Source organism: Microcebus murinus, chromosome 20 (assembly GCF_040939455.1).
Source record: "Microcebus murinus isolate Inina chromosome 20, M.murinus_Inina_mat1.0, whole genome shotgun sequence".
Taxonomy (NCBI): domain Eukaryota; kingdom Metazoa; phylum Chordata; class Mammalia; order Primates; family Cheirogaleidae; genus Microcebus; species Microcebus murinus.
The window spans coordinates 35,960,380-35,988,315 of NC_134123.1; the positions used below are offsets into that span (position 1 = coordinate 35,960,380).

Here is a 27,936-nt window from a genome sequence, read left to right on the forward strand (position 1 = left end):
AGCAGATTCGGGGGCAGGGTGCTGCAGTGCTGGAGTTCCAGAAACCTGCTGCAAGTCTTTGGCCCATGCTGAGCTGTGCTGGGCAGAGAACACTGATGGGGAAAGGACTGCTCCGAGAGCCATGAGATGAGCTGCTACCAGAGCTCCTGGGGAGAGGGGGAGACGTTCGATTCCAACTAGCCAGAAGGGATAGCTCTTGTCGAAAGCCTGGGTGCTCAGTAGAGGCTTTAGAAAGGCTGCTCGCCGCCTGTAATTCTAGCACTCTGGGAGGCCAAAGCAGGAGAATGACTTGAGGTTAAGAGTTTGAGACCAGCCTTAAGCAAGAAGAGTGAGACTCCGTCTCTACTAAAAATAAAAAACTAGCTGGGCGTGGTAGCACCTGCCTATAGTCACAAATACTCGGGAGGCTGAGGCAGGAGGATTCCTTGAGGTCAGGAGTTTGAGGCCAACCTCCTCAACATAGTGAGACCCTGTGTCTCTAAAAACAAAAAAATTAAACCGGCACCCAGCTTCACTGAGAAACATTGGTGATCAACATTAGTTGATTGTGAAGAAAAGCGTAGGTACAGTTCCTCCATGACCTTTCACAGGTGAGGACGAAATGTCCCTGTCGGCTTTGTTTCTGTTTTCTTCCTCTGCTGGAAGATCGACACCAGCCAGACCACACCTGGGCCCCTGGCTTCACCAGGGACTGCCAGGCAGCAGGAGACAGTCTCAATAGGAATCACCGTCATGTTGTTGGTGATGTTGGGGCCAAGCTCACTTTGATGCAGAAGCCCAGTGTTTCCAAATTCGGTGTTCTATTTACAAAATCCAGTCTATACTGTCACATGGATTTTCCAGACAGATCGGCATAATATACTCCTTTTTTTTTTTTTTTTTTTTTGAGACAGAGTCTCACTTTGTTGTCCAGGCTACAGTGAGTGCCGTGGCGTCAACCTTGTTCACAGCAACCTCAAACTCCTGGGCTCAAGCAATCCTCCTGCCTCAGCCTCCTGAGTGGCTGGGACTACAGGCATGCGCCACCATGCCTGGCTAATTTTTTCTATATATATTAGTTGGCCAATTAATTTCTTTCTATTTATAGTAGAGACAGGGTCTCGCTCTTGCTCAGGCTGGTTTCGAACTCCTGACCTTGAGCAATCCGCCCACCTCGGCTTCCCAGAGAGCTAGGATTACAGGTGTGCCCCACTGCGCCTGGCCTATACTCCTTAATTGTACCCTCATCATGTGGAAATCTTCATTGGTGAAGAAAGCAAAACCAAAGAATACAAAAACTTTTTTTTGTGCTTTCTTTTCTTTGATACTTTTCCACCTGAGGCAGTGGGCCCCTGGGAACAGGGGCAGGTGACTCCTGCCTTATGTGCTCATCAATGGAAAATCGCCATGTACAGCATGATCCCAGTTTTATATTTAAAATTATCTCAGGATTATGGGGGGTAGAGTTGCTTTTATTTTTATTTTTTGAGCTTTGTACTTTTCAGAAGTTCTAGATTGAACATATAGTCTTGCTTAGTTTTGGACCTCTGTATATCAGAGTGGATCAGTCAAATCTCCTGGTTCATAGGCCGGGCACGGTGGTTCACGCCTGTAATCCTAACACTCTGGGAGGCCGAGGTGGGTGGATTGCTTGAGGTCAGGAGTTCGAAACCAGCCTGAGCAAGAGCGAGACCCTGCCTCTACTATAAATAGAAAGAAATTTTATTATTTATTTATTTATTTTATTTATTTATTTTTTTGAGACAGAGTCTCGCTTTGTTGCCCAGGCTAAAGTGAGTGCCGTGGCGTCTGTCTAGCTCACAGCAACCTCAAACTCCTGGGCTTAAGCAATCCTGCTGCCTCAGCCTCCCGAGTAGCTGGGACTACAGGCATGTGCCACCATGCCCAGCTAATTTTTTCTATATATATTAGTTGGCCAATTAATTTCTTTCTATTTTTTTTTTTTATAGTAGAGATGGGGTCTCACTCAGGCTGGTTTCGAACTCCTGACCTTGAGCAATCCGCCCGCCTCGGCCTCCCAGAGTGCTAGGATTACAGGCGTGAGCCACTGCGTCCGGCCAATAAAAATAAGTTAATTTGCCAACTAATATATATAGAAAAAATTCCCCGGGCGTGGTGGTGCATTCCTGTAGTCCCAGCTACTCGGGAGGCTGAGGCAGCAGGATTGCTTGAGCCCAGGAGTTTGAGGGTGCTGTGAGCTAGGCTGATGCCACAGCACTCACTCTAGCCTGGGCAACAAAGGGAGACTCAGTCTCAAAAAAAAAAGAATTGTTATTGGTCTCTTTTGTTTATTTGTTCTTTGATGAGCTGAAGGGCCAGAATTTTTCCCGTGACTTGGACCCACCTTTGCTTTTCTCTCCAGAGAGTGTTTAGTGTGTTTGTCTTCTGTGACTGTTTTTCATTCAAAATTGTGCCCTGAGATTCGTTCATATTATATGCAGCTGTGTTTCATTCATTTAAGATTCCATTGTGTGGATTATTATACAAGGTTCCATTGTGTGAATTATTTTTTAATTTAATTAAATATTTTTAGAGATGGGGTCTCATTATGTTGCCCAGGCTACTCAAACTCTTGGCCTCAAGTGGTCCTCCCGCCTCAGCCACCAAAGTTACTGAGATCGCAGCCTGAGCTACTGCACTCAGCTTAGAATTGTCTTGGCTATTAAAGAAGTTTGTGGGTAGGTGGGTCCTTGGGTGCCTTCTCTTCGTGTCTGTTCCCGTCAGGAGCTGAGGCTTGAGTAAACAGTAGGAAGAAAGAACTTTAACGTATTGGCCGAATGTATGTATATTAAATTTTGGCTTTGAGGTGGAGTGTTAAATATGGACTTACACACTCCATAAATGGGCATAAATTGTCCATTGGAGATTCTTCATTAGGTCATCTCTGAAGACAGAGATACAGATGGCCCTGTGGCCTCAGCTTTCTCTAGCCCTCTCTCACTGAAACAGCCCTGAGCCAGAACTCTGTTGCTCTGTGTGCAGCAGACACTCGGGGGCCTTTCATTCCTTCCCACCACCCTCCCACCCTGACCTGGAATGTGTCCACTGCACAAGTAATGTCCTTGTTCCTCTCCAACATGTTTCCAGATAAACATTGAGGACCTTGAAGATGACCCTGTGGTGAACGGGGAGAGATCTGACTGCGCACGCACAGACGCCGTGGCACCAGGGAACAAAGGCCGGACTCTGCGTGGAAACACAGCAACCAAGATGGATGGTGATGCGGCACCCCCAGAGCAGGTGGGGAGCTGAGTGGGGACGAGGAGGGGAGCAGATGGGAGGGCCCCAAGGCACCCAGCACAGGCACTCTGTTATGTCATTTTCTTGAGGGTGTAATTTTCTGAATTTAATTGTGTTAATTGCCAAAAAATGTGCTTGGGAACCCTGATGAGATTTGCATGAAATCTTTAAGACCAGCAGTGGCAGCACAGGTGCTGCATGTGAAGTCCCAGAACTGCCTCCGGTGTCCAGCAGAGGCCGCGCCCACTCAGCGGGGTGTGTTGGCATGCAGTGTGTTCTTCCTCACTATGCCCCAAACCTGGGCTTGGGTGGCTGTGGGCCTGGGTGCTGCTATAAGAAAATGTGCTTTAGGCCGGGCGTGGTGGCTCACGCCTGTAATCCTAGCACTCTGGGAGGCCGAGGCGGGCGGATTGCTCGAGGTCAGGAGTTCGAAACCAGCCTGAGCAAGACCCCGTCTCTACTAAAAATAGAAAGAAATTAATTGACCAACTAAAAAATATATATACAAAAAATTAGCTGGGCATGGTGGTGCATGCCTGTAGTCCCAGGTACTCGGGAGGCTGAGGCAGGAGGATCACTTGAGCCAGGAGATTGAGGTTGCTGTGAGCTAGGCTGACGCCACGGCACTCACTGTAGCCTGACGCCACGGCACTCACTGTAGCCTGGGCAACAAAGTAAGACTCTGTCTAAAAAAAAAAAAAAAAAGAAAACGTGCTTTGAAGGAACATGCAGGTCACGTTAGTGCTGGGGGCAGAGGTGCAGACCACCCCACGTGCCATGTCCCTCACAGCAGGGGATCCTTAAGTGAGTCTTCCAGAGGTCCCTGTAAGGAGAGCTTTTGTCTACTATTTAGCAAGTGTTTATTGGGAGCCCGGGGTGCTGGGGAAGAGTCTGTGTCCCCCAGGAGCCTCTGGTTGAGAGGGCAATATAGACATGACCTGAAAGTGGAGTCCTGACTTGAAGTGCAGAGCAGTGCCTGACGAGGCTTGGGGCTGTGAGCCTTCCCTGAAGAGCCTTCACACACGTCAGGGGAGGGGTTGGCCAGGTGCAGGTGTGAGGGAACTGCAGATGCAGGGGGACCACAGGTACAGGGGGCTGGGGGCTGCAGGTGCAGTGGGGGGGACCGGAGATGCAGGGGCATCACAGGTACAGGTGTGGGGAGACCACGGTGCAGAGGGAACCACAGGTACGGGAACTGCAGATGGGGAACTGCAGGGTGGTTACTGGCTTGCTGTGGGGGCCTGGGTTCCTCATGGCCCCTGTCTCCAGGGTTGCTGGAGCATGACAGGCAGTGTTTGCGAAAGCAAGAAATGAAAGCCTGAGAGGCAGGTGGCATGTTAGAGCCACATGAGCTGCCCTGAGGTTATGGGGAGCCCTGAAGCACTGTGGGCAGGTGTGGGTGTGAGAGAAACGCCTCGCTGACCAGAGTTGGGGAGACAGTGGGAAAGGTGCCTCTTGGAGGAAAGGATGTGGGTTGAAGGGACGTTTGGGAGGTGCAGGGGCTGTGTAAGGACAGCCCAGTAAGGGTGCAGTCATGCTTGCTGCTTTAATTCTTGGTTTTTAAGATTCTTTTTCTCTTTGTACTGATTAAAAATGTGCTTCTTTTATTAGTCTAATGCAAGCAGCAAACTTCGAAAGAAGAAAAAGAAACAGAAAAATAAGAAAAACAGCACAGGAGAGACTTCGGTGTGTGAGTCAGACCTGGCTTTGGTTTCTCCCTCTGCCTGGTTCCCTGTCTGTCTTTTCTGGTTGTGTTTTTCAAGGTGGTGTGAAAGTTTGTTTTTATTTGATATTTTGATTCCTTTCCATTAGCAGTATGACTAAATCATTAATAGCAGTCAAGGAAAAAGAAAAGGAAAAGTTACTACCAGACTTTCTTCTGTTTTGTTCCCTTGGTTCCTTGGTGGGTTAGAGCCCACTCTCGTGTTCCCATTTCCCAGCACCCACCAGGAATTGTCCTGATGGCGAGTCTCTCCTGGCCCTCGAGGCCTGTGTGACGCTTACCCTGACGTTTGTCTGGTATTGAGGACTAGGGTGGCAGGGCAGAGACCACCCACGGGACCTATACTTTCTTTTTTTATTTTACCACATAAATTTCAACTGTATGGGACCTATGCTTTCTGTCGTCAGGAAGTATCTTTTCATTACTGGCCTTGATCCTGTCGGATTCTGTTTGTCTTGAGAAGAGGCTGTAGCTTTGTTCCTGTTCAGCCTGAGTCACAAGTCCCGCTCTGTGTACCTGAGGACGTGGAATGTGGTCTTTTGACCCACTTATTTCCAGTGTCCGTCTGGTTCTCTGATTTTTACCTATTCTGAGCTGCTGCTTCTGAAACATCTCTTTTTTCTAAATGTATGTGTGATACATTAGTATTTGAGTTATACTGTCTTTTAAGAAGTAAAAACAATTTAATAATTCTCTCAAAACAGATCTTTTGTTATTGTTATAACCTTTAGAATAAAGTCAGTGTGCTGATGAATAGTTGTTTTGGGCATTCAGGAAAATGGACTGGAAGATATCGACCGCATCCTGGAGAGGATTGAGGACAGCGGCGGCCTGATCCACCCAGGCCCTGCGCCCCTGAGCTCCAGGAAGCATGTCCTGTATGTGGAACACAGGTGCGAGCTCCTCCTGATTGTACCACAGAGACCCCGTGGAAGGAAAGAGCTATTTAAAAGGAAGAACAAGCCGGGCGTGGTGGCTCATGCCTGTAGTCCTAGCTCTCTGGGAGGCTGAGGCGGGTGGATTGCTCAAGTTCAGGAGTTCGAAACCAGCCTGAGCAAGAGCGAGACCCTGTCTCTACTATAAATGGAAAGAAATTAATTGGCCAACTAAAAATATATATATAAAAAATTAGCCGGGCATGGTGGCGCATGCCTGTAGTCCCAGCTACTCGGGAGGCTGAGGCAGGAGGATCGCTTGAGTCCAGGAGTTTGAGGTTGCTGTGAGCTAGGCTGATGCCACGGCACTCACTCTAGCCTGGGCAACAAATCGAGACTCTGTCACAAAAAAAAATAAATAAATAAAAGGAAGAATAAGAAAATTTACTGTCTTTATGTTAAAATAATATGAGTTATTAAACAGGAAATAGGAACAAGGAGAAATCAGAAAAGGAAAACTTACCCATATTTCAGAGGACTTTTAGCTTTACTTTTACGTATCTTAGGAAGTTCTTTCTTGAATTGTGTGAAAGGGCTGTGTCATCTTTGGATAACAGTCTATCTGTTGGTCTCATAGATGCTTAATGAATCCTTGTCCCCAATTCAGAGATCGTTGTCAGCTTTTTTAAAAAAAAAAAAGCCATCTAGAGTCAGTTAAGACATATTGATCTAGTCTCAGGGAGTGTGTGCTGCCCTCACTCAGCCTCGAAAACAGATACCCCAGGTGCCCTCTGTGTGCAGTTGTGACTCTTGAGTCCCCTCTCTGTACCTGCTGCCCCTCTGGTGCCCTCAGGGCAGCCGTGGCCAGGCCTCTGAGCAGGTGAGTGCTGGTTTTCAGGAAAGCAGCCTGGAGTTGCAGTTCAAGGCACAATCACTCAACTCCCTCATGGGTTCTTATGTGGCTTTGTAACATTTTCAGAATCATTGTAGAACATAAATTTACTTTTCTTTGTGTAATTTTCAATTCTCTAGACACTTGAATCCAGACACAGAACTGAAAAGGTATTTTGGTGCTCGAGCAGTCCTGGGGGAGCAAAGGTAAGTGCCACACGCAGCTTCATCCTCAAACCCTTTTGTTCCTTTTTCGACTCTTGAGGGAGGAGAATGTCCTCGTAGCCCATTAAAAACCCTGGAGGGGGGAGTACGTAAAGCCGTGAGGGACAAATGGAAGCCTTAGGCTTGGGATCTGAAAAGGACATCCAAGGAGATGGTTTGTGCATGACCTTATTTGTGACCTTGGGTTGTGGAGATGCCCAGGGTGGTTGGCTCTGTCCCTCACACTGCCCTCATATTTTTAGAAAGATTCTAAAAGCTGTTAAATTTTGAGCTTTCAGCCCTAAAATCTTAGCCAGGTCCATTTTTGCTTCTCAATCAAAGCAAAACTAACGTGAAGTTTAGGGTCTGATATAAGTTTATTTTGTTCTGTTTTGTTTTGTTTTTTGAGACAGAGTCTCACTCTGTCACCCCAAGTAGAGTGCAGCATCATCAGCCTAGTTCACAGCAACCTCAGATTCCTGGGCTCAAGTGATCCTCCTGCCTTAGCCTCCCGAGTAGCTGGGACTACAGGCATGCGCCATCATGCCCGGCTAATTTTTTCCATATATTTTTAGTTGGCCAATTGATTTGTTTCTGTTTTTAGTAGAGACGGGGTCTCACTCTTGCTCAGGCTGGTCTCAAACTCCTGACCTTGAGCGATCCTCTCGCCTCGACCTCCCAGAGTGCTAGTATTACAAGCATGAGCCACCGCACCGGCCTAACAGCAGGTTTTAAAATCTGTTATAATGTGTGGACAAAAAACAGGTTTCATGTTTTGACTTTTATTTCTTTGAATATGAATAAGATTGAAGGATTTTTTCATGTGCTATTTGCTCAGACTTCCCTTGTATTTCTAACAGATTTTGCTTTATATTTTACTTTATATTTTGATGTGAAGTCATTCAGGACACAAGGGTTTCTGGCTTTTATGTCCTTTTTTGGAATGTTAATGAAGGACGTAAATGTTCTCTTTGTCACCTGAGCACTCTCCCTTTCTCCAGCCAGCTTCGCTGTATCTGCTCCTGGGGCTCACTGCAGGCTGGGCTGTGTCTGAGATTCCGTTGACTGGGGTGATTCTTAACAGCCAGTTAATTTTTTTTACACCCAACCAGTTACCCCAAATCGTGGCACATTTTAGTTTCCTTCCGATTTTGACCACATTTTCCTTATACAGTTGGGTTTTTCCCTGCAGTTTATTACTTTCTTTTTGGGAGAAGAAACATAATTTTTTATCCTGTTCCTAACAACTCACCTTCTCATTCACTCTTTTTTTATTTGTCTCTAGTGAAATAGTTCAGATTATCATCAAAAAAGAATAGAGAATAACATACAAACGTCCACATGCCCATCACTGTTGTAACAGAAGCCCTGTGCCTTCTCCGGGGGTCTCCCTGCCCGCCCGAGATATCCCCTGACCAGGGCTTAGGACCAGGCCTGGCACCTGCCACAGAGGCCCCCGAATGGCAGAGCTCGGAGCCCTCTGCCTGGGAGTGGAGACAGGTGGCCCTGGCACACTCCACCTGCAGCCTGTGCCAAGGCCTGAGGAGCCGGTCCCAGCGTACACGTGTCAGGCATGCTGATGTCCCATGTGCCGACGCCCTCCTCCAGTCCTCTTCATCATTACCGTCTTTCCCTGTCACTGTGTTTATGGGGTCTCGGGCGAGGAGGAAAATGCCAAGGACCGCCCTTGTCCTCTGCTCTCAGCCACAGCCAGGCGGGCCGCCGTGGGCAGCCAGCTCCTGTGTGTGCAGAGCGCCAGCAGGCTTGGTCTCGTTCTTGTCATTTTCATTCTAGGTGTTCATTTTGCTTTCCTTTTTTTACCTTTCCTGCTTTCTTGCTGAACTGGTTGAATCTTCTCTTTTTCTATTTTTCGGTGGCCTGGTGAGCTAGTTCTCGTGTCTCTGTCCTGTCTGGCAGTGGTTATTCCCAGCACCTGCAGAGTGTAGGCAGCTGAGCCACCTGGGGTCCCCGTGAGCCACAGGAGGTTAAACTGTGCCTGTGTCCTGTTCTCCCCAGGCCTCGGCAGAGACAGCGCGTGTACCCCAAGTGTACATGGCTCACGACGCCCAAGAGCACCTGGCCCCGGTACAGCAAACCAGGTGAGGGTCTGCAGAGGCCGTGGGGGGCTGTGGGCCGGCCCACGCTGGTACCCGCTGTTGACATCATGCCCCTGGCCCGCCTTTCCTCCGTGTGTGCAGCACCCGTGTGTGCTGGGTGCTTGCGCTGGAGGCCCAGTCGCTCTGAGCACAGAGTCCCCCAGACAACACCCGCACGTTTCCTCGACTATAGCTTTTTCCCATGAATGCTGTGCCATAGGAAGCACGTTCATTTTTAAAGTACGATATTTTATGTATTGGTGCAAACTAATACATACACTTAATTTAAAGAAAAATAGCAACAGTACAGAAAGATGTCGAGTAAATACCCTGTCAGGGTACTTGGCTGCACAGCATGGAGGAGCGGCTGGGGGCCTCCACAACAGCCTCCACCCTGCAGTGGCTGGGCTGCAGGGGCCAGGGGGCCACCGCAAGAAGGGAGTGATGTGGACGTGTAGGTGATAACCGTGGGGCTGCATGAGTGCCGCCCCAGCCCCTGCCACTCCTGTTCTGTGTCTGTGGGGCTTCTGGAAGACCCCCAGTTCCCTCAGTGGGGACATGCCTGAGAGCCCCAGGCACGCACCTCATGTCTTTGTCCCCCAAGCCCGTCACCTAACAGCAGAAACACCTGCGCAAGAAGGGGCTCCTTGGCTGTGTGGTCCTGTGGGACTTAGGCCTCGGGTAGGGCAGAGAAGCTGTGGCTAAGGGGACCAAGAACCACTGACGTGTTTCACAGAGGTCTTGGGAAACTGAGTTTTTCAGGTTTATGAGGAGAAACTGGGCCCCATACACCCAAATCAGACGTAGGAAGCAGAGAGGAGGGAGTCTGGTCACCTGCACTGTCTCCCACTCCTGCCCCTTCACAGCTGCCCTGGTGTTCGTCCTGACCAGACTCGGTCTGGGTGTAGCGTTTGGCCCAGCCAGACCCCACGACTGGATGGGCCGTGTGTGTCCCTGTCCCCAAAGTTTCCCCCCGGCCAGCGAGGCTTGTCTTGGGACGTTTCACACTCCATCCTGTACTCTGGGCTGGATGTGAGTTCTGTGAAAGCAGAGCGATGGGACTTCCTCTGGGTAGGAAGCAGACCCAGGTGTTCTCGGAACGCCCTTCAGCTTGTGGCCAGGGGCAGCCCTGCCTGGGTCTGGGTGACTTGCGAGCGTGCCTGCACTCTGGGCGGGCTAGCGGCAGAGTCCTCACCAAGAACACCTTGGGGACAGGTGATGGTGCCTGGGGCCACTGTCCCCTGCACACCCGCCTGAGCACTCTCACCCTCCAGGTCTGTCCATGCGGCTACTGGAATCAAAAAAAGGCCTTTCCTTCTTTGCGTTTGAACATAGCGAGGAGTATCAGCAGGCGCAGCACAAGTTCCTGGTGGCCGTGGAGTCCATGGAGCCCAACAACATTGTGGTGCGTGGTCCCTGCCACCCGCAGGGGTGGGACAGCGTTGCTGCCACTGCGCTTGGTTTCCTGTCCCTCCCAGTCTGGGAAGGTGTGCTCGAGGGCCGGCAGACTGAGGGTTCCTGTCTGTGCAGGGCGAGCAGACTGACCAGAGGGGGGCATGTTCAGTCTCTAAGCAAAGTGAAACCCATCCACACTCAGAGAAGAGCCTGGAACATGCCTCACGTCCCCTGCTCAGGGAGCCATGTGCGGCAGCGCTGCGTGGCGCCTGCCCGGAGCAGTAGGACCTTCCTGAGCACTGCCTTGGTGCCGGCTGTGCTGGCACAGCGAGGGGAGCACACAGACTCCCTGCTTCCAGGCAGCCCGCGCCGTCCCCTGTGTCACTGAGGACTGTGTCCTTAGAACACCCCGAGGTGTGGTGACCAGGCTGCCCCAAGACCCCAACCAGCCCTGTCCTCAGGCCACTCTTGGGTCTGTGGTCACTGTAGGACCAGAAGGAGCCCACCCTTCCTTAGCTGCCCTGGTCCCAGAGTGCACTGTGCTCGGTACCAGGGCACGCACTTTTGAGAGCTCGGTTATCTTGCCATGTGGGAGAAGAGGCTTGCTTGCGTCTATTCCTCTTGGGGCGTGGGGAAAGTGAGATGGTGCCCAGCTGGGTGCGCCTGGTTCTGAGTTCCCACTTCAGAGCAGACCCGTGGTTCCGCCCAGCAGCACAGCTAGTGCATTGTGAGTTGGGGGATGTTATGACTATCACCCCATAATAATTTCCTGCCAGTTTTAAGTGCTTGCAAGAAAGGAGGGCCTGGGGGTCCAGGGCCTTTCCCAGAGAGGGCTCTGCTTGCAGCTTTCCTCCAGGGCTGTCTGCTTTTCCGGTAGGTTCTGCTTCAGACGAGCCCCTATCACGTGGACTCCCTGCTGCAGCTCAGCGACGCCTGCCGCTTTCAGGAGGATCAGGAGATGGCTCGCGACCTCATAGGTGAGACTCAGCTCGTCTCGTGGGAGTGGCACGAGCTGGCAGGCACCCGTGCTGTGTTATAGGGTGACAGGATACAGTGAACTTGCCAAGATGTTTTTAGAATAGCAGCTTCACTGAGATATAGTTCATACACCATAAAACTCACCCATTCAAAGTATACCACTCATTGGTTTTTAGTTCGTGCCAGAGTTGTACAGCTATCACCACAATCGGTTTTAGATTATTTTCATTGCCCATAAAAGACACCCCTGCCCCCAGAACCACTAATCTACTTCCTGTCTCTGGATTTGCCTGCTCTAGATGTTTCATGTAAACACAGCTATACAACACACAGTCCTCTGTGGCTGGCGTCTCTCACCACCGTGTCTCCAGGGTTCATCCTTGTAGCCTGTGTCAGACTTTCATGCCTTTCCATGGCTGAATAATCCTCCACTGTGTGGATAGACCACGTTTTGTGTATCCATCTCAGTTGATGGACGTCTCAGGGCTGTTGCCACTTTTTGGCTGTTGTGAACAGTGCTGCTGTGAGCATAACCGTGCAGGCTTTGTGTGGACGCACGTTTGCATTACATGCCTGGACACCTTGTGCTACCAGGACACGGTGTCAGTCAGACCTCCTGGTGTTTAAATTGTTTCCCTCCAAGGCTCATAGGTTCTGTGGCTGAAGTAAACTCAGAGAGGCATTGGGTACCTGGGAGGTCACATCTGTGCCACCTAGTGTCCAGGATCCTAGTTATGTGAGTTCCTTCCAGACCTTTCCTAGTCATCTAGCAGCATCTAGAGGAGGGGTCGCAGTTGCTGTGCACAGCTGTGACACCCACCCCCCTCCCCCCGTGTTCCTGCGCTGCAGAGAGAGCCCTGTACAGCATGGAGTGCGCCTTCCACCCCCTGTTCAGTCTCACCAGTGGGACGTGCCGGCTGGATTACCGCAGACCTGAGAACAGGTGAGCGGGGCCCACCGTGGAACTGACTCCTGAGGGAGCAGCTTGTGCCGGTGGGGCTCATCGCCCTTCCTCTTGGGCGTGAGGGGCCCCGCCAGTGACTGCTGCAGCGTAGCGGGTGGCATACGACCGTCCTTGAGGGTAGACCGGGGCCTTTCGGGTCCAGGACTGCTCGCAAGCATCTGCTCGGGACAGAGCTTAGAAGCAGGGTCTGGGCTCGGGATGGAAGGGTGGGAATGGCCCGGGTTTGAGTCTGCCCATGTGAGAGGTCACCACCCTGGGACCCTCGCTGCATTTGCCTGCATGTTCGGGTGACAGGCTGCATCCCTGGCAAGTTTAGAATATTTTGGATGCTTTGCAGGTGTGTGTCCTGACTCTTCAGTTAGCAGCTCAGATTCCACCCGATCCTGTTCCCTGGGTCGAGTGCTCACGTGAGGCACGTGCTTCTTTCAGACACTTCAGTCGCTGCAGCCAGCACTGTGGCACCAGCCCCCCGCGGGCCTGCCCCTCGGCCTGCACTGGGGGGCCCTCTGCCCTGTGCGGCTTCCTCGCCAGCCTGTGTTTGGCGCCCTGTTAGGCACCGACCTCCCGCTCCTGGAAAAGGGGGATCAAGTTCCAGGCCCGCAAGGCCAGGTGGTCCACAAGCAGCAGCGTGCACAGGGGCTCCTCGTGCCTTTGCGTTCTCCAGCTGCTGGTGACCGTCCCCAGTGTGGGGCACTCCCTGTCCTCAAGGTCTTCCCTGGGCGCCGAGGCTAATGGACCCTGTTGCACAGATCTCACTGTGTGCCGGGTCTGACTTCTCTCCAGCATTTTCCTTTGTGCTGGTGTTATCTTTTCCTATTAAACTCATAGTTATTAGAAATAGTTATAAAATATTAATATTTCCAGGCATGAAAGGGACTGCTTCTTGATAAGAAACAGTGGGCTGTTTCTTGATAAAGATACCGGTCCACCCACACGACTAAAGTCATGGGACTTCTTGCATCCTGTAGGAGAACTGTTAACAACTGTTGATATTTGAGGATAAACTAAGATCATGATTATGATGGGAGATTTTAACTCTCTTACCTTAAATGATAAATAGTAAATAAAAAACACAATAAGGGCCAAGTGTGGTGCTCACACCTGTAATCCTAGCACTTTGGGAGGCTGAGGCAGGTAGATTGCTGGAGGCCAGGAGTTCAAGACCAGCCTGACCAAGAGTGAGACCTGGTCTCTACAAAAACATAGAAAAATTAGCTGGGCGTGGTGGCGTGCGTCTGTAGTCCTAACTACTTGAGAGGGTGAGGGAGGAGGATCGCTTGAGCTGGGAGTTTGAGGCTGCTGTGGGCTGTGATGATGCCATGGCACACCAGCCTGGGCTACAGAGTAAGACTGTCTCAGGAAAAAAAAAATATTTCCAACGTACAAGTAAGTATATGACTTTGTAAACAGCAAGTAGAGCACACACCTTCAGACACCCACGTGGGGAGTCTGCACTCCCTGAACTGGGACACACAGGCGATGCCCACAAAACCCAGAGTCGGAGGACAGGCTGGGGCGTGCTGCGCATAGCTTTCTGCTTCACTCTGATCACGCGCAACTTCTTCATACCCAGGAGCTTCTACCTGGCCCTCTACAAGCAGATGAGCTTCCTAGAGAAACGAGGCTGCCCGCGCACTGCGCTGGAGTACTGCAAGCTCATTCTGAGGTGAGTGTCTGCCGGGGCGCTTTGCGCCTGTCCTCGCTGCAGTGGCCGCAGATCCCCGGACATCTGTGCTGCCCACTCTGGACCGTGACGGCGTCTCCTCTGCCCCCTTTGCTCTCTGTTCACGGCGGTGCCTCTGGAAGCCTCGAGCCGGATGAGGATCCCCTGTGCATGCTACTGCTTGTGGACCACCTGGCCTTGCGGGCCCGGAACTACGAGTACTTGATCCGCCTCTTCCAGGAGTGGGAGGTAGGTGCGAGTCGCGAGCTGTCACTCGGAGGGACGTCTGTTTCTTCTTTGCCAGTCTTGGTCTGGCAGAGCCTGTGTGCTGAGACAGCGAGGGTCAGGCGCAGAGCCAGGTCCTGCTGCCTTTGAGTCTCCGCCTTGCTGAGCGGGATCCAGCCTCCCTAGCGGGTGGCATAGCAGCCTAATGGGCATGCACAGACATGTGCGTGCAGGGACAGTGGTGCTGGTGAGTGGATGGTGGGCAAGACCACAGAGTTCACCGTGGTCCATACAGGAAGGTGCATGCAGGAGGTAGGGGAAGGTCGTGGGTGAACACAGGACCCCAGCAAGTGTCGTGGAAGGGCAGGCCCACGTTTGGGGTGTGAGGTGTCTGCACCCCAGAAATGCTGAACCAACAGACATGCCATCAGAGTCATGTGTCAGTGTGCAGATAAAAGCCTGGGGCCTCCTGGGTTCCAGACACCTGGTCCAGGTGCTTAGAGTGCTGGGTGCGCATCAGGTTTTAACTCACCACGAGAAAAGAATGTAAACTACCTCGGATAACTTTTATATCGATACATGTTGGAATGATTATTTAGGTTCTCTGGCTTAGATACAGTGTGTTAAAATCAGTTTCACCTGTTTTAGTGTAGCTACTAGAAAGTTCAAAGTGACACCTGGGCTCCTTGGGGAGCACTTGTCTGGAAGGACACGTCAGACTCTAATGCTGACCTCCAGCAGGGCCAGGCTAGAGGAGGGGACAGCTTTTGACTTTCTGTGCTTGAATTTTTTCATAGCACATGTTCACATATGATGAAAAATAGGTAAATCATTTTGAATTACGCATCTGGCGTAGTTGGCTGGGAAGTCTCACCTTCTGCAGCGATCTAGTTCAGAGAAGCACCTGGAGAGTAGAAACAGTGGAGACTCACGTGTGCGAAGGAGGTTCTCTGTTGCTAGGAGGGAGGGGTCGGGCCGGCACATGCAGGAAGCTCTGGGCGCCGGGAGCAGCCCTGGCAGAGGGATGGCAAGAAAATGGGGGTTTCGGTCCTGACACCACAAGGCACTGAATTCTGCCCGCCACAGAAAAGAAGTTGCAAGAGGACCCAAAGCGCCAGGTAAAGATGCGGGCAGCTGACAGCTCGATTCAAGCCAGAGCAGAAAACCAGGCCACTTCCTAACAGACTTTGGACACAGAAAACTGCAGCATGCGTTTTACAAGCTGAAGGTTGTGACGACCCTGTCTTGAGCAGGCCAACAGCACGTGCCCACGTCACTTCCTGCATCTCTGGGGCTGCCTGCGCTCTACTGTACAGACGTGCCACGTTCTCACTGCCTTTTTTTTTTTTTTTGAGACAGAGTCTCACTCTGTTTACCCGGGCTAGAGTGCCGTGGCGTCAGCCTAGCTCACAGCAACCTCCAACTCCTGGGCTTAAGCGATCCCCCTGCCTCAGCCTCCCGAGTAGCTGGGACTTTTTGTTTGCGGAAGACGTTCTGGTGCTTCCACCTCTTGGCTGCTGTGAATATGCTGCAGCGAACACGAGTGTGCAGATTCCTCTTCATCTTATTTTTCAGTGAGTTTTTCCCTATGGTTACAACGTGCATCTTCAACTTATCATAGTGTAACTCAAATAACATCATGCTACTTCACACATAGAGGAGGAAACTTACGACAGTGAAAAAGAAAAAAGAAAAGAAATACCTGGAGCTCCTGAAAACAAACTTGCCAGGAAACCTCTCAGGGAATTCCCCAGACAGAGGCTGCAGAAAACTGTTCATGATGGTTTATAAGGTCACAAAGCTCTATGAGGACTGTGATCCCACTTTAATGGAAGAAAACATGGAGAGTCCCATGTCTGCTGTGTGCTTATGTGGGGACAGGCGGGAAGTGCACTGGGAAGTGGTGGCAGGCGTCCCCGCCTCCCGACTTGCGTTTTCCACACGTCTTCCTGGAGGGTGCTGACTGCAGCTCCGTCCCTCGCTCGGGGCAGCTGCCATCCTCCTCCCACACCCTCCTGTGTCCTTGCGCTTTTACTGCACATAGAAGTTCCCCCGGGCTGGAAGCTCCCTTTATCTTTATACTACGTTAAAGAGAAGCCCACAAAACGAATCTGCTCGTTGGGGAGCTCAGCTCAGGATCTGTGGATTTCACATATTTGTCTCTATGACCTTGAACCCCAGACTTGGTTTCTTCATCCCCTGTAGGGTCATCGAAACCTGTCTCAGCTCCCAAATTTCGCCTTCTCCGTTCCATTGGCGTATTTTCTGCTGAGTCAACAAACAGACCTCCCCGAGCAGGAGCTCAGCTCTGCTCGGGAAAAGGCCTCTCTCTTGATCCGACAGGCTCTCACCATGTTCCCTGGAGGTAGGTGTGCATCTCCTGGAGGTGGGCAGCCCTGGCCACGCGTCTTCCTGGTGGTGGGCCGGGTCCCAGCCTTCCCCTGCACTTGCGGAAAGGTGCGCTCTGTAACAAGCCCTAGAAACATGCCACAGCTAGAGTCAGGGAGCTGATCCTCCCATCTCCGTGAGCCCACTGCACGCCAGGCCAGACTCGGGGCCAGAGGAGAGGGACAGACACTCCCGCCCTGGACGCTGTGTTCTAGGGCAGGAGACAGAACGCAGTCAGGGCTTGCAGTCAGCTGCAAACACCAAGCTATGTCTGGGACATGACGTCACCCCTGGGTCTGGGAGTGGCTGGGCCAGGTGCTCAAAGGGCACTGACCGGAGCCTTTGCCTCCCTCAGTCCTCATGCCCCTGCTGGAGTACTGCAGCGTGCGGCCCGACGCCGCTGTCGTCAGTCACCGCTTCTTTGGACCCAATGCTGAGATCAGGTAGGAGCAGAAGGGCCTGGGTATGGGTGCCCGGTGTAGGCGCCCTGGTTGCTGTCCTCAGAGTCAGTGGGGGCTCTGGCTGCGGGGCCTGCTGGCTGCCCTCGGCCCTGCTGGCTCAGGTGAGCACAGGCTGCGACGGCGACCTGGGGGCGCAGAGCTCCTGGGGGCGCTGGGGCTGCTGCACCACCAGGGAGAGCTCTGGAGCCCCTGACCACGCGGAGACACCCTCACCTCTGTGAGGAAAAGCACTGGGGGGCCAGTGAGCAACCTCTAGCTTAAAAATGAGGTTCACTAAGGTGCTTCCTGATGGGGGTTGGTTGGGGCATCAGCAGCCCTGGGGGCCGCACAGTGCCGGGCAGGGAGGTGGGCGAGTGTCGGCCTGCACAGTATCTGGTGCTCCCGGGTTTCTGCATTGCACATGCTGCACAGTGCCCTTTACCAAGAGGAGACAGGCCAGGCGCGGTGCCTCCCTCCTGTAATCCCAGCACTCTGGGAGGCCAGGGCAGGAGGACCCCTTGAGGCCAGGAGTATAAGACCAGCCTGGGCAATACAGCAAGACCCTATCTCTACAAAAAGTAGAAAAGTCAGCTGGGTGTGCTGGCGTAGGCCTTACTTTGAGGCTGCAATGAGCTGATTGCACCACTACACTGCAGACTGGGTGACAGAGCAAGACCCTGTCTCTAAAAATATAAACAAACAAATAAAGAGGAAGCAGATGTGAGAAAAATGCTTGATCTGGGGCCAGCCCTGTCAGCAAGCCAGCGCGGCCCTCCAGGGCGCCCTCCGCAGGCACATAGGCGCTTGTTCCTCGTACGTCTCTCCATTGCTGTTGAGTCAGTCTTTCTTCCTAAAGAATAAAACACATACAGAAGGTTCTCAAAGGCAGACACCTGTGCACTGCTCTGAGCAGATCACGTGTCTCCAAGTCCCACAGCCAAAGAGGCTGCCTCCCTTCATTCCAGTCTCCCGGCATGCCCTGGCGTCCCCTCTGCCTGCCAGCAGGGCCCTGCTGGCCTGGGGGGCAGGCTCTAGACCAGGGGTCCTCAAACTTTTTAAACAGGGGGCCAGTTCACTGTCCCTCAGACTGTTGGAGGGCCAGACTATATTTTTAAAAAAGCTATGAACAAATTCCTATGCACACTGCACATATCTTATTTTGAAGTAAAAAAACAAATGAGCAAAAACACCCGCATGTGGCCTGCGGGCCGTAGTTTGAGAACGCCTGATCTAGACAGTGCAGGGCCTCCACTGACAGGCCCTGCTCCCCCGCAGCCAGCCTCCTGCTCTGAGCCAGCTGGTGAGTCTGTACCTCGGGAGGTCACACTTCCTCTGGAAAGAGCCCGCCACCATGAGCTGGCTGGAGGAGAACGTGCGCGAGGTTCTGCAGGCCGTGGATGCCGGGGACCCTGCCGTGGAAGCCTGTGAGAGCAGGTGAGCCTGGGTTTAGCTCGAGGACACGTGAGAGGTGGGCCCCAGCCCGCCACACCCCTGTCCTCCGCGACCCTCGTCACAAGTGCGGGAGCCTCTGACCCCAGGGCAGTGGGGGCTGCGGGCGCCTGGCTCCTCTGCGGGCTCTGGCCGCCTGCTGCGGACAGCGGGCCCACCGCGCGCCCGTGCGAAGGTTACAAGAGAGTGTGTGTGCACAGCCCACGCCTGACCCGAGGCTTCCTGGGCGGTGGCTGCTGCTGGCGTCAATGCAGAGCTGCAGGACTGATGTGTGGCTGTCACCCATAACAGTGGTTTTGCTCGGTGTTTCCTCTGGTCGTGTTTTGTGTTTCTGCATCTGCTGCGATATTGGCCGGGCTCATTCGCACCAGTGTCTTTGCTGGGTGAATATCTCCCTCCCGGCAGAGACGCGAGCAAGTGGGGTCCCAGAGCAAACACCCTCTGTCACAGGTTCTCCTTCCTGCACGTAGGATTTCAGTGGCTTATCTAATGTGCCCGTCTGAGAAACAGCCCTCACCTGCTCACACCCAGCCCTGCACTTGCTCTGCTGTGAGCACCGAGGCTGTGGCCAGGCTGGCCCGGGGAGGCTGCGCCTGCTATAGGAACACTGCCCACCTGCGCCCCCCAGGCGGGTGTGAGGCTGTGTCCCGGGTCCCTCGAGAAGAGAAGGGGAGGCGGCATGACAGCCAGCCACTCGCGATCCTGGGGGTGCTGTCCACTGTCTGCCCTCCCCACTGCCCCGGGGCAAGAGCACACTGTGTTCCCTGTGCCGCCTTCCTGGAGCAATTTCCAGCAGGAGGCAGGTACCCTGAGCCTGCGCAGTAGCCGTGGTGACGGCACACCCATATGTCCCTGCAGGCAGGACAGCTCCGTGAGCCCTCACAGGAAGCCCGTGGCTGCGGCTCATTACACCCATTTTATGGCCAAAGAGGCTGAGTCTCAGGCCACAGCACTGGGATTTGCCCCCGAGGTCTGCTCTTGCCACAGCCCTGGACTCCTGCTCAGAACAAAGCGTGAAGCTCTTGGTGATGCCAGAGACAGGGCGAGCTGCCTCGTAGTGGGGCGGGCCCTTGGTGTTCTGCACGGCGGTTACCATTTCATTTGCTTTTCCTCGTTTTTCCTTGGCCTCAGGCGGAAGGTGCTCTACCAACGCGCACCCAGAAATATCCACCGCCACGTGATCCTCTCCGAGATCAAGGAGGCGGTTGCCGCCCTGCCCCCGGTAAGGGACAGGGGCTGAAAATGGGAGCTTTGTGTGAGCCGGTCACATGCGGCCACCCCTCCTGCTCTCAGTGAGAGACGAGGGCAGCCTCACCAGCCCCTCTCCTGTGGCAAGGCCGGTGGGGTCCAGAGGGCTCCTCCCGGCCGCTGGGGCTCAGGTGCGGGCGTTTCGAGAGGCAGGTCCTTACGGCGCAGAACGCAGGCCTGGTTCCCGGACCTGCTCTGAGGTCACGTTGCCATGTGCTGTGGCCTTGGTGAGCTGTGGCACCCCTGGTCTTGTGACTTTATGGTGTGGCTACAGGGGCCTCTGTGCGGTTGTAGGGCACAGTCCTGCTCTGTCACAGGTCTCGTGTCAGAGGTGCTGTGGGAATAGCAGCTGCTGCTATCCGAAGACTATAAAGAAACTTTATCCTGTCATTAAGGGATGAGATAGGCTGAGCGTGGTGGCTCAGGCCTATAATCCCACACTCTGGAAGGCTGAGGAAGGAGGATCACTTCAGCTCAGGAGTTCCAGACCAGCCTGAGCAGTAGCGACACCCTGTCTCTACTAAAAATAGAAAAATTAGCCGGGTGTCATGGTGTGCACTTGTAGTCTCAGCTACTCGGGAGGCAGAGGCAGGGGGGTCACTTGAGCCCAGGAGTTTGAGACTACAGTGATCTGAGATGACACCACTGCACTCTGGACTCTGTTTCAAAAAAAAGGTGGGAGAGAGTGGTATAAAATGGAAAGAGTGAGAAAAACAGCAAGTCATAGGTAGTGTGATCCTTGGCTCACTGTTGAGGATACCTTGCTGCCTCATGGTTTAACTGGGGCGGCTCTACTGGGCCTTATGACTGGCCCAGCCAGCCTCGTCTCAGGCACGAGCTTCTTGTTCTAATCGGCATCAGGACGGCTCGGGCTGCTGTGAGTGGAGGGCTGAGGGTGGGCCAGCAGGTGCAGCAGGAGCTCTGTGTCACCCGGGTTCAGGTCCCCGCAGCCTGTAGCCTGCAGCCACTGACTGAGAGTTTCTGGCACCCATGTGAGCAGCAGCCGTGGGACACTCTTCTTCCCCATGCCACAGCCCTGTGAGCAAGGCAGAATATGGAGAGTGTCCTGGTAGAAGGAGGGTTGTTGCACCCCTTCACCCAAAGCTGCTCGGTACAAAGAGCACAGCCATTCTGTGCGGCTCTAACCCGAGGGAGGGCTGTGCCGGGAGAGGGCAGAGGCCCCCAGCAGCATCTGTAGCATCTCTGTTTTGTGTCCCTTCCTGAAGGATGTGACCACGCAGTCTGTGATGGGCTTTGACCCTCTGCCTCCCCTGGACACGATCTACTCCTACGTCAGACCAGAGAGGTACCTCTGCACCCCGCTTTCCCCTGTGGCTCACCCAGCTCTAGGTCAGTGCTTCGGGCCCCGCTGGAACTTGCCTCCTCTGGACGCTGGAGCCAGGAAACCAGGCACAGGCATCAAGAGGGCCTTCCCTCCGCTCTTGAGCAGGGGAGCGCGATAGAGCAGCCGTGGTCACAGACAGGCTTCTCCAGCACACACGTGAGCACTTCTCTGTCGGTTCCGCACAGCGGGAGGCAAAACCAGAAACCCTGCCCTGGGAGGTACACAGAGAAGCAGGGAAAACACACTAATTACAGACTGAGAAATAAATATAAAACCAAAACCGTGGTAAGAACCCGCCAGGAGACAGGGCGGGCGGTGATGGCGTCTGGCAGAGGAGTCCAAGAATGCAAGGAGCAGCGTGTGCTGCGGGTTCGAGACCCAAACGTGGGCCCGTGAGCCTGGGCCAGGAGGGCTGACTCCTAGGCTGGCAGCGTGGGGAGGGGGCTTTCTGAATCTGGGTCACTGAAGCCTTCAAAGCGGAGTGGCAGGTCAGAGTCACAGCCAGATCCTGCCTTTCAGGCACCAGGTGCTTTGTAGGCCTTGGTACGATATGTTTGGTAGAATGAGGTCCTTTTTTCCACTGAATTCTATTATAAAGCTTGGACTGCATGTTCATGGGAAAATAGTTCCCAGTTATATTCTCTGATAAGGATGAAAATTATTTTCTGTGAATGTCAGAAAGTAATTTTCTGCCCAGGCGCCAGATCACACCTGTAATCCTAGTACTCTGGGAGGCAGAGGCGGGAGGATTGCTTGAGCTCAGGAGTTTGAGACTAGCCTGAGCAAGAGTGAGACCCCATCTCTACTATAAATAGAAAGAAATTAGCCAAACAACTAAAAATAGAAAAAATTAGCCGGGCATGGTGGCGCATCCCTGTAGTCCCAGCTACTTGGGAAGCTGAGGCAGGAGGATTGCTTGGGCCCAGGAGTTGGAGGTTGCTGTGAGTTAGGCTGATGCCACAACACTGCATCCTGGGCAACAGAGTTAGACTCTGTCTAAAAAAAAATAGAAAGTAATTTTCTGTTAATGTCATGGGTTCAAAAGACCCATGTCCTGACGTGCTGAATGCCGTGGCACTGAGGAATTATTCTGTTCTCACCACGCCCTGCGGCCACAGCGCTCGGCTTCTAGAGGCCCTCAGTGTAGGCAGAACAGGGTCCAGCAGAGCCGCGCTGCAAGAGCCATTCCATCAGTGGGGTCTCCACCTAACACAGGCCCTGAGTCTTCTGTGTGCGCCTGACTAGCTTATACTCTGTCGAATCTGTAAGTGCTGAAGGAAACATCAAACCTAGTTTCGTTTAAAAGCAAGGTGCCTGTGCCGTGGCAGGTGGCCAGGTTGGCTCCGGCCCACTCGGCGTGGGGGGCCGGGCTTGAGAGGGCCAGCCCACAGCCTGGACACCCTTTGCCGGTCAGGTCTGAGCTGGTCTTTCCCTCATCGCCCTCCAGCGGTCCCCAGCCCCTTCCCAAGCTGGTCAGGGGTCTTCACGGCCCACCCAGGGCCCTGATCTGCCACTGCTCGGGAACCAGGGCCCGGCCCAGGCTCTGCGTCTCTCCCCACGGGCTGCGCAGGGCTGCTCCTGCCCCGCCAGGTGCTGGAGAGGGTGGAGGCGGCTGACAGGCGTCCCTGTGAGCCGGGCTGGTTCCCAAAATGTCAGTTCAGCTTTATTTTCTGGCCTTCCAGGATAAGTCCCGTCAGCCGTGGAAACACAATCGCTCTCTTCTTCCGTTCGTTACTGCCTAACTATACTGCGGAGGTAGGTCAAACCGTCCTGGCTCTCCCCGCCAGTGGGTCCTGGTAAGTCCCAGCCAGGGTGGGTGTCTGGACCCTGCGGGGCCAGGAGCAGCACACAGGGCGAGGAGCCACTGAGGCTGTGTCACGCCAGTGGGGAGCCCCCTGCTCAGGAGGTGGGGTGTGCCCAGCCTGAAACCGCAGCTGCCACGCCAGGGCACCGTGCCAAGAGGCAGTGCAGCCTCTGGACCCCGTCCCCGGGCCTGGCCTGGGTTGGACGGGAGCTTCCTCTCCTCACGGGGACCCTGGGGGTTCCGGGGCTGGGGTGGGAGCTGCCTCAGGCTCGGCAACACATCTTCCTGCTTGGGCCCCAGGTCCCAAGTCCCAGCTCAGAACCTCCCGTTGCCGCCGCAGGGGGAGAGGGCCGAGGACGGAGTGCCGGGGGGTCCGAACCGCAACCAAGGCCTCAACAGGCTGATGCTGGCCGTGCGAGACATGATGGCCAACTTCCACCTCAACGACCTGGAGGCACCGCGGGAGGAGGACGCTGAGGCGGAGGGGGAGTGGGACTGAGGGTCTGCAGACGCCTCAGCACTGTGCAGTCACGTTCCTGTTCCTGCCCTGGTCAAGCGTGGCCAGTCCCCCGCAGTAGAGATGCTGTTGTCAACCCGCCCTCGTGTTCCTCCCATAAACGTGTTTCTCTCCCATAAATGGCGGCTGCGCTCTGCCGTCCTCGAGTGCTTCTTTCCCAGCACCAAGCCCTCAAACTCCACTTTGGCATTCAGTTCAGTCTCTCCCCTAGTGACCCTCGCCACGTGCTCCCGGAATTTGGGGGACAGAAGCCGGCGGGTGGAGAAGGTCCCATAGGGTCCCTGTGAGCACCGAAGCCCCTGTGGGGTCCTCCCCCGTGTGGGGCCTCTGGCTGGGCCCGAACAGAGGTGCCCACATCACAGCCAGGCTCCTGTGCCACGGTTGGTTCCTGTGGGGGCTGGCACGTGGGGTCCTCCAGCCGGCTGCCACAGTCTGCCTCTCAAACCGACCAAATATCATATTGGAAAACTCGAAGCCGGGGCTCAGAGTCGAAGGGGAAGTCCAAGCAGGTTTTGGAAAGAAAATTGTCCCGGCAGCTTTGGGGATGCATGTGGCAGAGACGGGGCATTCGGTCTGGGTGGACAGGGAGCCCTTGCCAATGTACCCCCCCTGGAGGAGGGCTCCTCTGCTGGTGCGGGGTCTGGCATCGTGATGGGCAGTGGCAGACCTGGTGGATGATGGTACTGGCCGCCTCAGCGTCCTGCACGGCTGCAGTCACAGGAGACACAGTTTGCAGACAGCAGGAGAGACTGTCGCCTGTGGCTCAGAAGCCTATTCAGTTCTGGAAGGATCCAGGACACCTATTAACAGCTGCACCAGGTGTCCGTCCTGCCCCCGGCCCCGGACCTCTCACTGGCCACGAACTTCTACCCTCAGGAAGCAGCAGATGCAGTGGGCTGGGGAAATGTGCTGCCCGTCGGCCCCAGGGCGGGTCTTGGCCCAGAGGTGTCCGGTGAGGGGAGAACGCTGTCCAGCCCCACCCGAGTCCTGGTGCCCTGGCCTGTCTTCCAGGAATGCCCTGGTGGTGCTTCAGTTGTTCGTGTGCAGACACCTGGTTTGGGTTCATAGAGACCTGTGAGACCCTCCTTTCTGCAGTTCCCAGTGGGGCTGGGGAGGCCCCAGGATCCCTGATGGAGGGGGGGCTCCCAGCATTGCCTGAGCAGGAGTCTGGGGTGTGGTTGCTGCGTCAGGATGTCGGGGCTGCTGCCTGTTTTCACAACGGACAGTGTGGGTGGTGAGCACACGTGCCCCTCTCAGATCCCGGCCTGCCGGCCGTTGCCAGGAGGGTGCAGTGAGGCCAGGGCTGTGACTCAGCCTGAGGCTGCCACGCTCTTCCCTGGCTCCAGCGAGAGGTCCTGTGTTGTGAGAACTGGTGCTGCGGCCTTCCCAGCCGGTGGGCCGGTGGGCCGGTGGGCCGTCCAGCCTGGCCGTGTGCAGGTCAGTGGGAGCAAGGACAGGCTGAGCAGGGGCAGGCACCTGTCAGTGATCTCACCCGCCCCTATTCCTTGCCAACATAACTCGGTTTTGTCAGGGGATTTAAACCCAGCTCCAGGGAGGAAATTGGGGTAATCCTAGCCTGTCCTAGGTCTACATGTCTCCACCCTCCACAGCGGGTAGCCTCTGATGAACTTCCGCCAAGATGGGGCATGTGCCAGGGATCTTCTGTGAAGGCTTGTTCTCTGAAAATGATAGGCAAGCAATGCCTCTTCCAGCAGCCTTAAATCCATCGAGGTGGGGGTATGGAGCTGCAGCAGCCTCCCTGCAACCCCCAGGAGCCAAACTTTAAATGAAGCATTCAGGGACAGTGGGGCAGAGCGAGGCCAAGTCCAGGCCTCGTGTCCTAGGAGTCATCAGTGCTTCATCGATGCCATTTGGGTTTATGTAATTACTTGCAGCTGAACCTATTCTTAATGACAATGAGAGAAGACTCACATCTCATCTAAACAACTGCGTTAGAGGCTTATCCTGCCGCCAGTGTCGGGGTGAGTGGTGACTCCTGGTTCCTCCTGGGTGCCGACGGGCAGGATTGCTGCTTCCCGCTGAGCCAGACCCCATCTCAGAGTCTTCAGCACGGGGCCCACGGGTGAACACGTGCAAGAATACCAGCTTACCGCCTCCTGCGCCCCTGCCCCCAAAGTGCAAAGAAGACAGGTGGGCCTTGAACCAAGACGTCGTGACCCAGAGCTGGCCAGGCCTCCCTGCAAGGCTGTGCCCAAGCCCAGTCGTGAGTGCTGGGGGGCAGGTTACTGGCTGTTCGTGGGCTTCTGGGCCTCCATGAAGGAAGCTGGGCCCTCTGGTCAGGCAGTGTCCCCGCCGCCCCAGCAGTGGCCGTGGCTAGGTGCAGGCCACTCCCTGGCCAGCACAGAGGCTTCCCGGCACAGATTGTGGGTGCACAGGAAGCGTGTGTGTGTGTGTGTGTGTGGGAGCCCTCGGTGCTGGACACGGTGGACAGACCAGAAAGACACCTGCTTCCAGCCTCCTTATGGGGGGGCTGATCAGAAATGTCTCTGGTCGTGGGAATTGGGGCTCCTGTGCCCAAGGGAGGGGGCGGTTTGCACTCCGTGTGCCGCGCTGAGTGGGTGGGTCACCCCTGCGTGTCCCCTGGTCACTTCACGCAGTTTCTCCAGGGGCAGGAGATGAAGATTGAGATATAATTGGCCAGGTGCAGTGGCCCACACCTATAATCCCAGCTACTCAGAGGCTGAGGGAGAAGGATCGTTTGAGGCCAGCCTGGGAAACATTGAGACCTCCTCCTCTACAAAAAAGAAAAATGTTTTAATTAGATTGGTGTGGTAGTGTGCACCTGTAGTCCTAGCTACACAGGAGGCTGAGCCAGGAGGATCTCTTGAGCTCTGGAGTTGAAGGCTGCAGTAGACTGTGATTGTGCCACTGCACTCCAGCCTAGGTTATAGAATGAGACCCCCTCTCTTTAAAAAAAAAAAATTGAGATATAATTAGCTTTAGAATTATCTAATTGCATCCAATCACAGATAATCCCAAGCCTAATTTATCTCCCCCCCATGACGATAACAAATCAAAGCATTGGATTTTCCCAGCTCAGATGTGTCTTGTCTCCTTCTCACGAAGTCCCAACGGCCCGTCCCTGAGAACCACGGCAGCAGTCCTGAGGCAGGGTCACCCACTTCCGATGCCTCTGGCTGGGCCTTGCCAGGAAGAAGGCTGCGGTTGCTGCTGCCAAAGGCTGCCCAATTCTCACGCCCTTTGAAGTCTCAGACCGTGGGGGTGGGGGGAGGGCTAGGGTTAACCGCCTCCATCTCAAAGGCCTCATTCATGAAGCTGGAAATAGCGACATCCCTGAAATGCCGTGACACGGCAAGCTGGAGCCAGAGGTGCTGACCAGTGGTCTGCAGTGCCGGGTCCTCGGAGGTGGTCGGCAGTGGGCGTCCTGGGCTCCCTGTGGCAGGGACACGGCCCCTCGCACTGGGGTGGCGTCCACCGTCCCCAGCCTTGGCCCTGCCTCCCGGCCATGCCCTGGACCCCTGCACCTCCCTCTGGCAGTTCTCAGCAGAGGGTGAGTGAGGGGCTAAGTCTGCAGGAGATGAAAATTGGGACTGAGGTGAGGCCCGCGTGGGCAGGTCCTTGTGCTGCGTGCCATGAGTCCTGGGCAGAGGCACCTTCTCACCCTCCCAGCGAGCAGCCCAGGCAGGGCGGGGAAGCCCATGCACTGCAGGGAACAGAAACGGGCCACCAGTCTGGAACATGGTTCCATCAGGTCTGTTAAAGCTGAAGACACACCTGCCCACACAGTCCCACTCCTGGGTGTCATCTCGCAGAAATGCACACCTGTGTCCACCAAAAGATGAGAGCGAGAACATCCCGGCAGCACCGTCTCTAACAGGGAAAGTGAGCCCAGAGGCCACCAAATGCCAGCGGGTTCTGGTCACATTGTGGACGCTGCAGTCTTGAGGGTGCGGGTTACAACTGTCTGCAACGACAAGCGTGGCTCAGCCACAAAGAGCACAAACTGCACGATTCCAGGTATATGAGGTCCCAAAATAGGCAAAACTCATCTATGGTGTCAGAGGCCAGAGCGGTGGCTCACTGGGGCTCGGGCAGGGCCCAGGGTGTTCCGGTCTTCGTGCTGCTGCTTACAGCCGTGCTCAGGTTGGGGCGTCCTTCCACTTGCATATTTACCATTTGTGTACTTTTGTGTATCTTGTACTTCCATAAAAAGTTTTTTCAAAATAAAACCAAAACATGGGAAAGATTGTAAGTTGCCAAGTGCAGATGTGAGAAACGGTCACCATCTACTGCATTAGTGGCTGCGGCGCTCACACACGTGGGGGGGGCATGTGTCCTGCCTGGAGGCGAGAGGTCTGCCTGGGCCGGGGCTCCTGGCTCAAGGCCTTTCCGCAGTGGAAACGGGGGCTCCGCCAGGGGAGGGTGGGCAGCTGCCTCCTGGGTGCTCCGGTCAGGCTGAGCAGGAGCAAGAGGTGACTGAAGGGTCCAGGAGGCGTGACCAGGATGCTC

The 27,936-nt window shown here is 54.4% G+C and overlaps 1 protein-coding gene across 2 annotated transcripts in view; it reads left to right on the top strand.

Annotated features, from left to right (window-relative positions):
- The window catches only part of TCF25 (TCF25 ribosome quality control complex subunit), a 31,039-nt gene extending 7,474 nt beyond the window's left edge, over positions 1–23,565 (top strand). The window contains exons 2-18 of one of the 2 annotated variants that reach the window (XM_012737229.3): positions 3,088–3,240; positions 4,852–4,926; positions 5,738–5,856; positions 6,871–6,936; positions 8,950–9,032; positions 10,304–10,434; positions 11,302–11,401; positions 12,252–12,345; positions 13,940–14,032; positions 14,173–14,278; positions 16,460–16,619; positions 16,998–17,085; positions 18,358–18,516; positions 19,663–19,753; positions 21,006–21,085; positions 22,807–22,879; positions 23,229–23,565. In XM_012737229.3, the coding sequence (XP_012592683.1) occupies positions 3,088–3,240; positions 4,852–4,926; positions 5,738–5,856; positions 6,871–6,936; positions 8,950–9,032; positions 10,304–10,434; positions 11,302–11,401; positions 12,252–12,345; positions 13,940–14,032; positions 14,173–14,278; positions 16,460–16,619; positions 16,998–17,085; positions 18,358–18,516; positions 19,663–19,753; positions 21,006–21,085; positions 22,807–22,879; positions 23,229–23,405 (1,848 nt within the window). In that variant the 3' untranslated portion in view covers positions 23,406–23,565. The remainder of the gene's footprint in view (positions 1–3,087; positions 3,241–4,851; positions 4,927–5,737; positions 5,857–6,870; positions 6,937–8,949; positions 9,033–10,303; positions 10,435–11,301; positions 11,402–12,251; positions 12,346–13,939; positions 14,033–14,172; positions 14,279–16,459; positions 16,620–16,997; positions 17,086–18,357; positions 18,517–19,662; positions 19,754–21,005; positions 21,086–22,806; positions 22,880–23,228) is intronic. The other variant, XM_012737230.2, reaches the window with a different exon arrangement.
- The last annotated feature ends 4,371 nt before the right edge of the window (positions 23,566–27,936 follow it).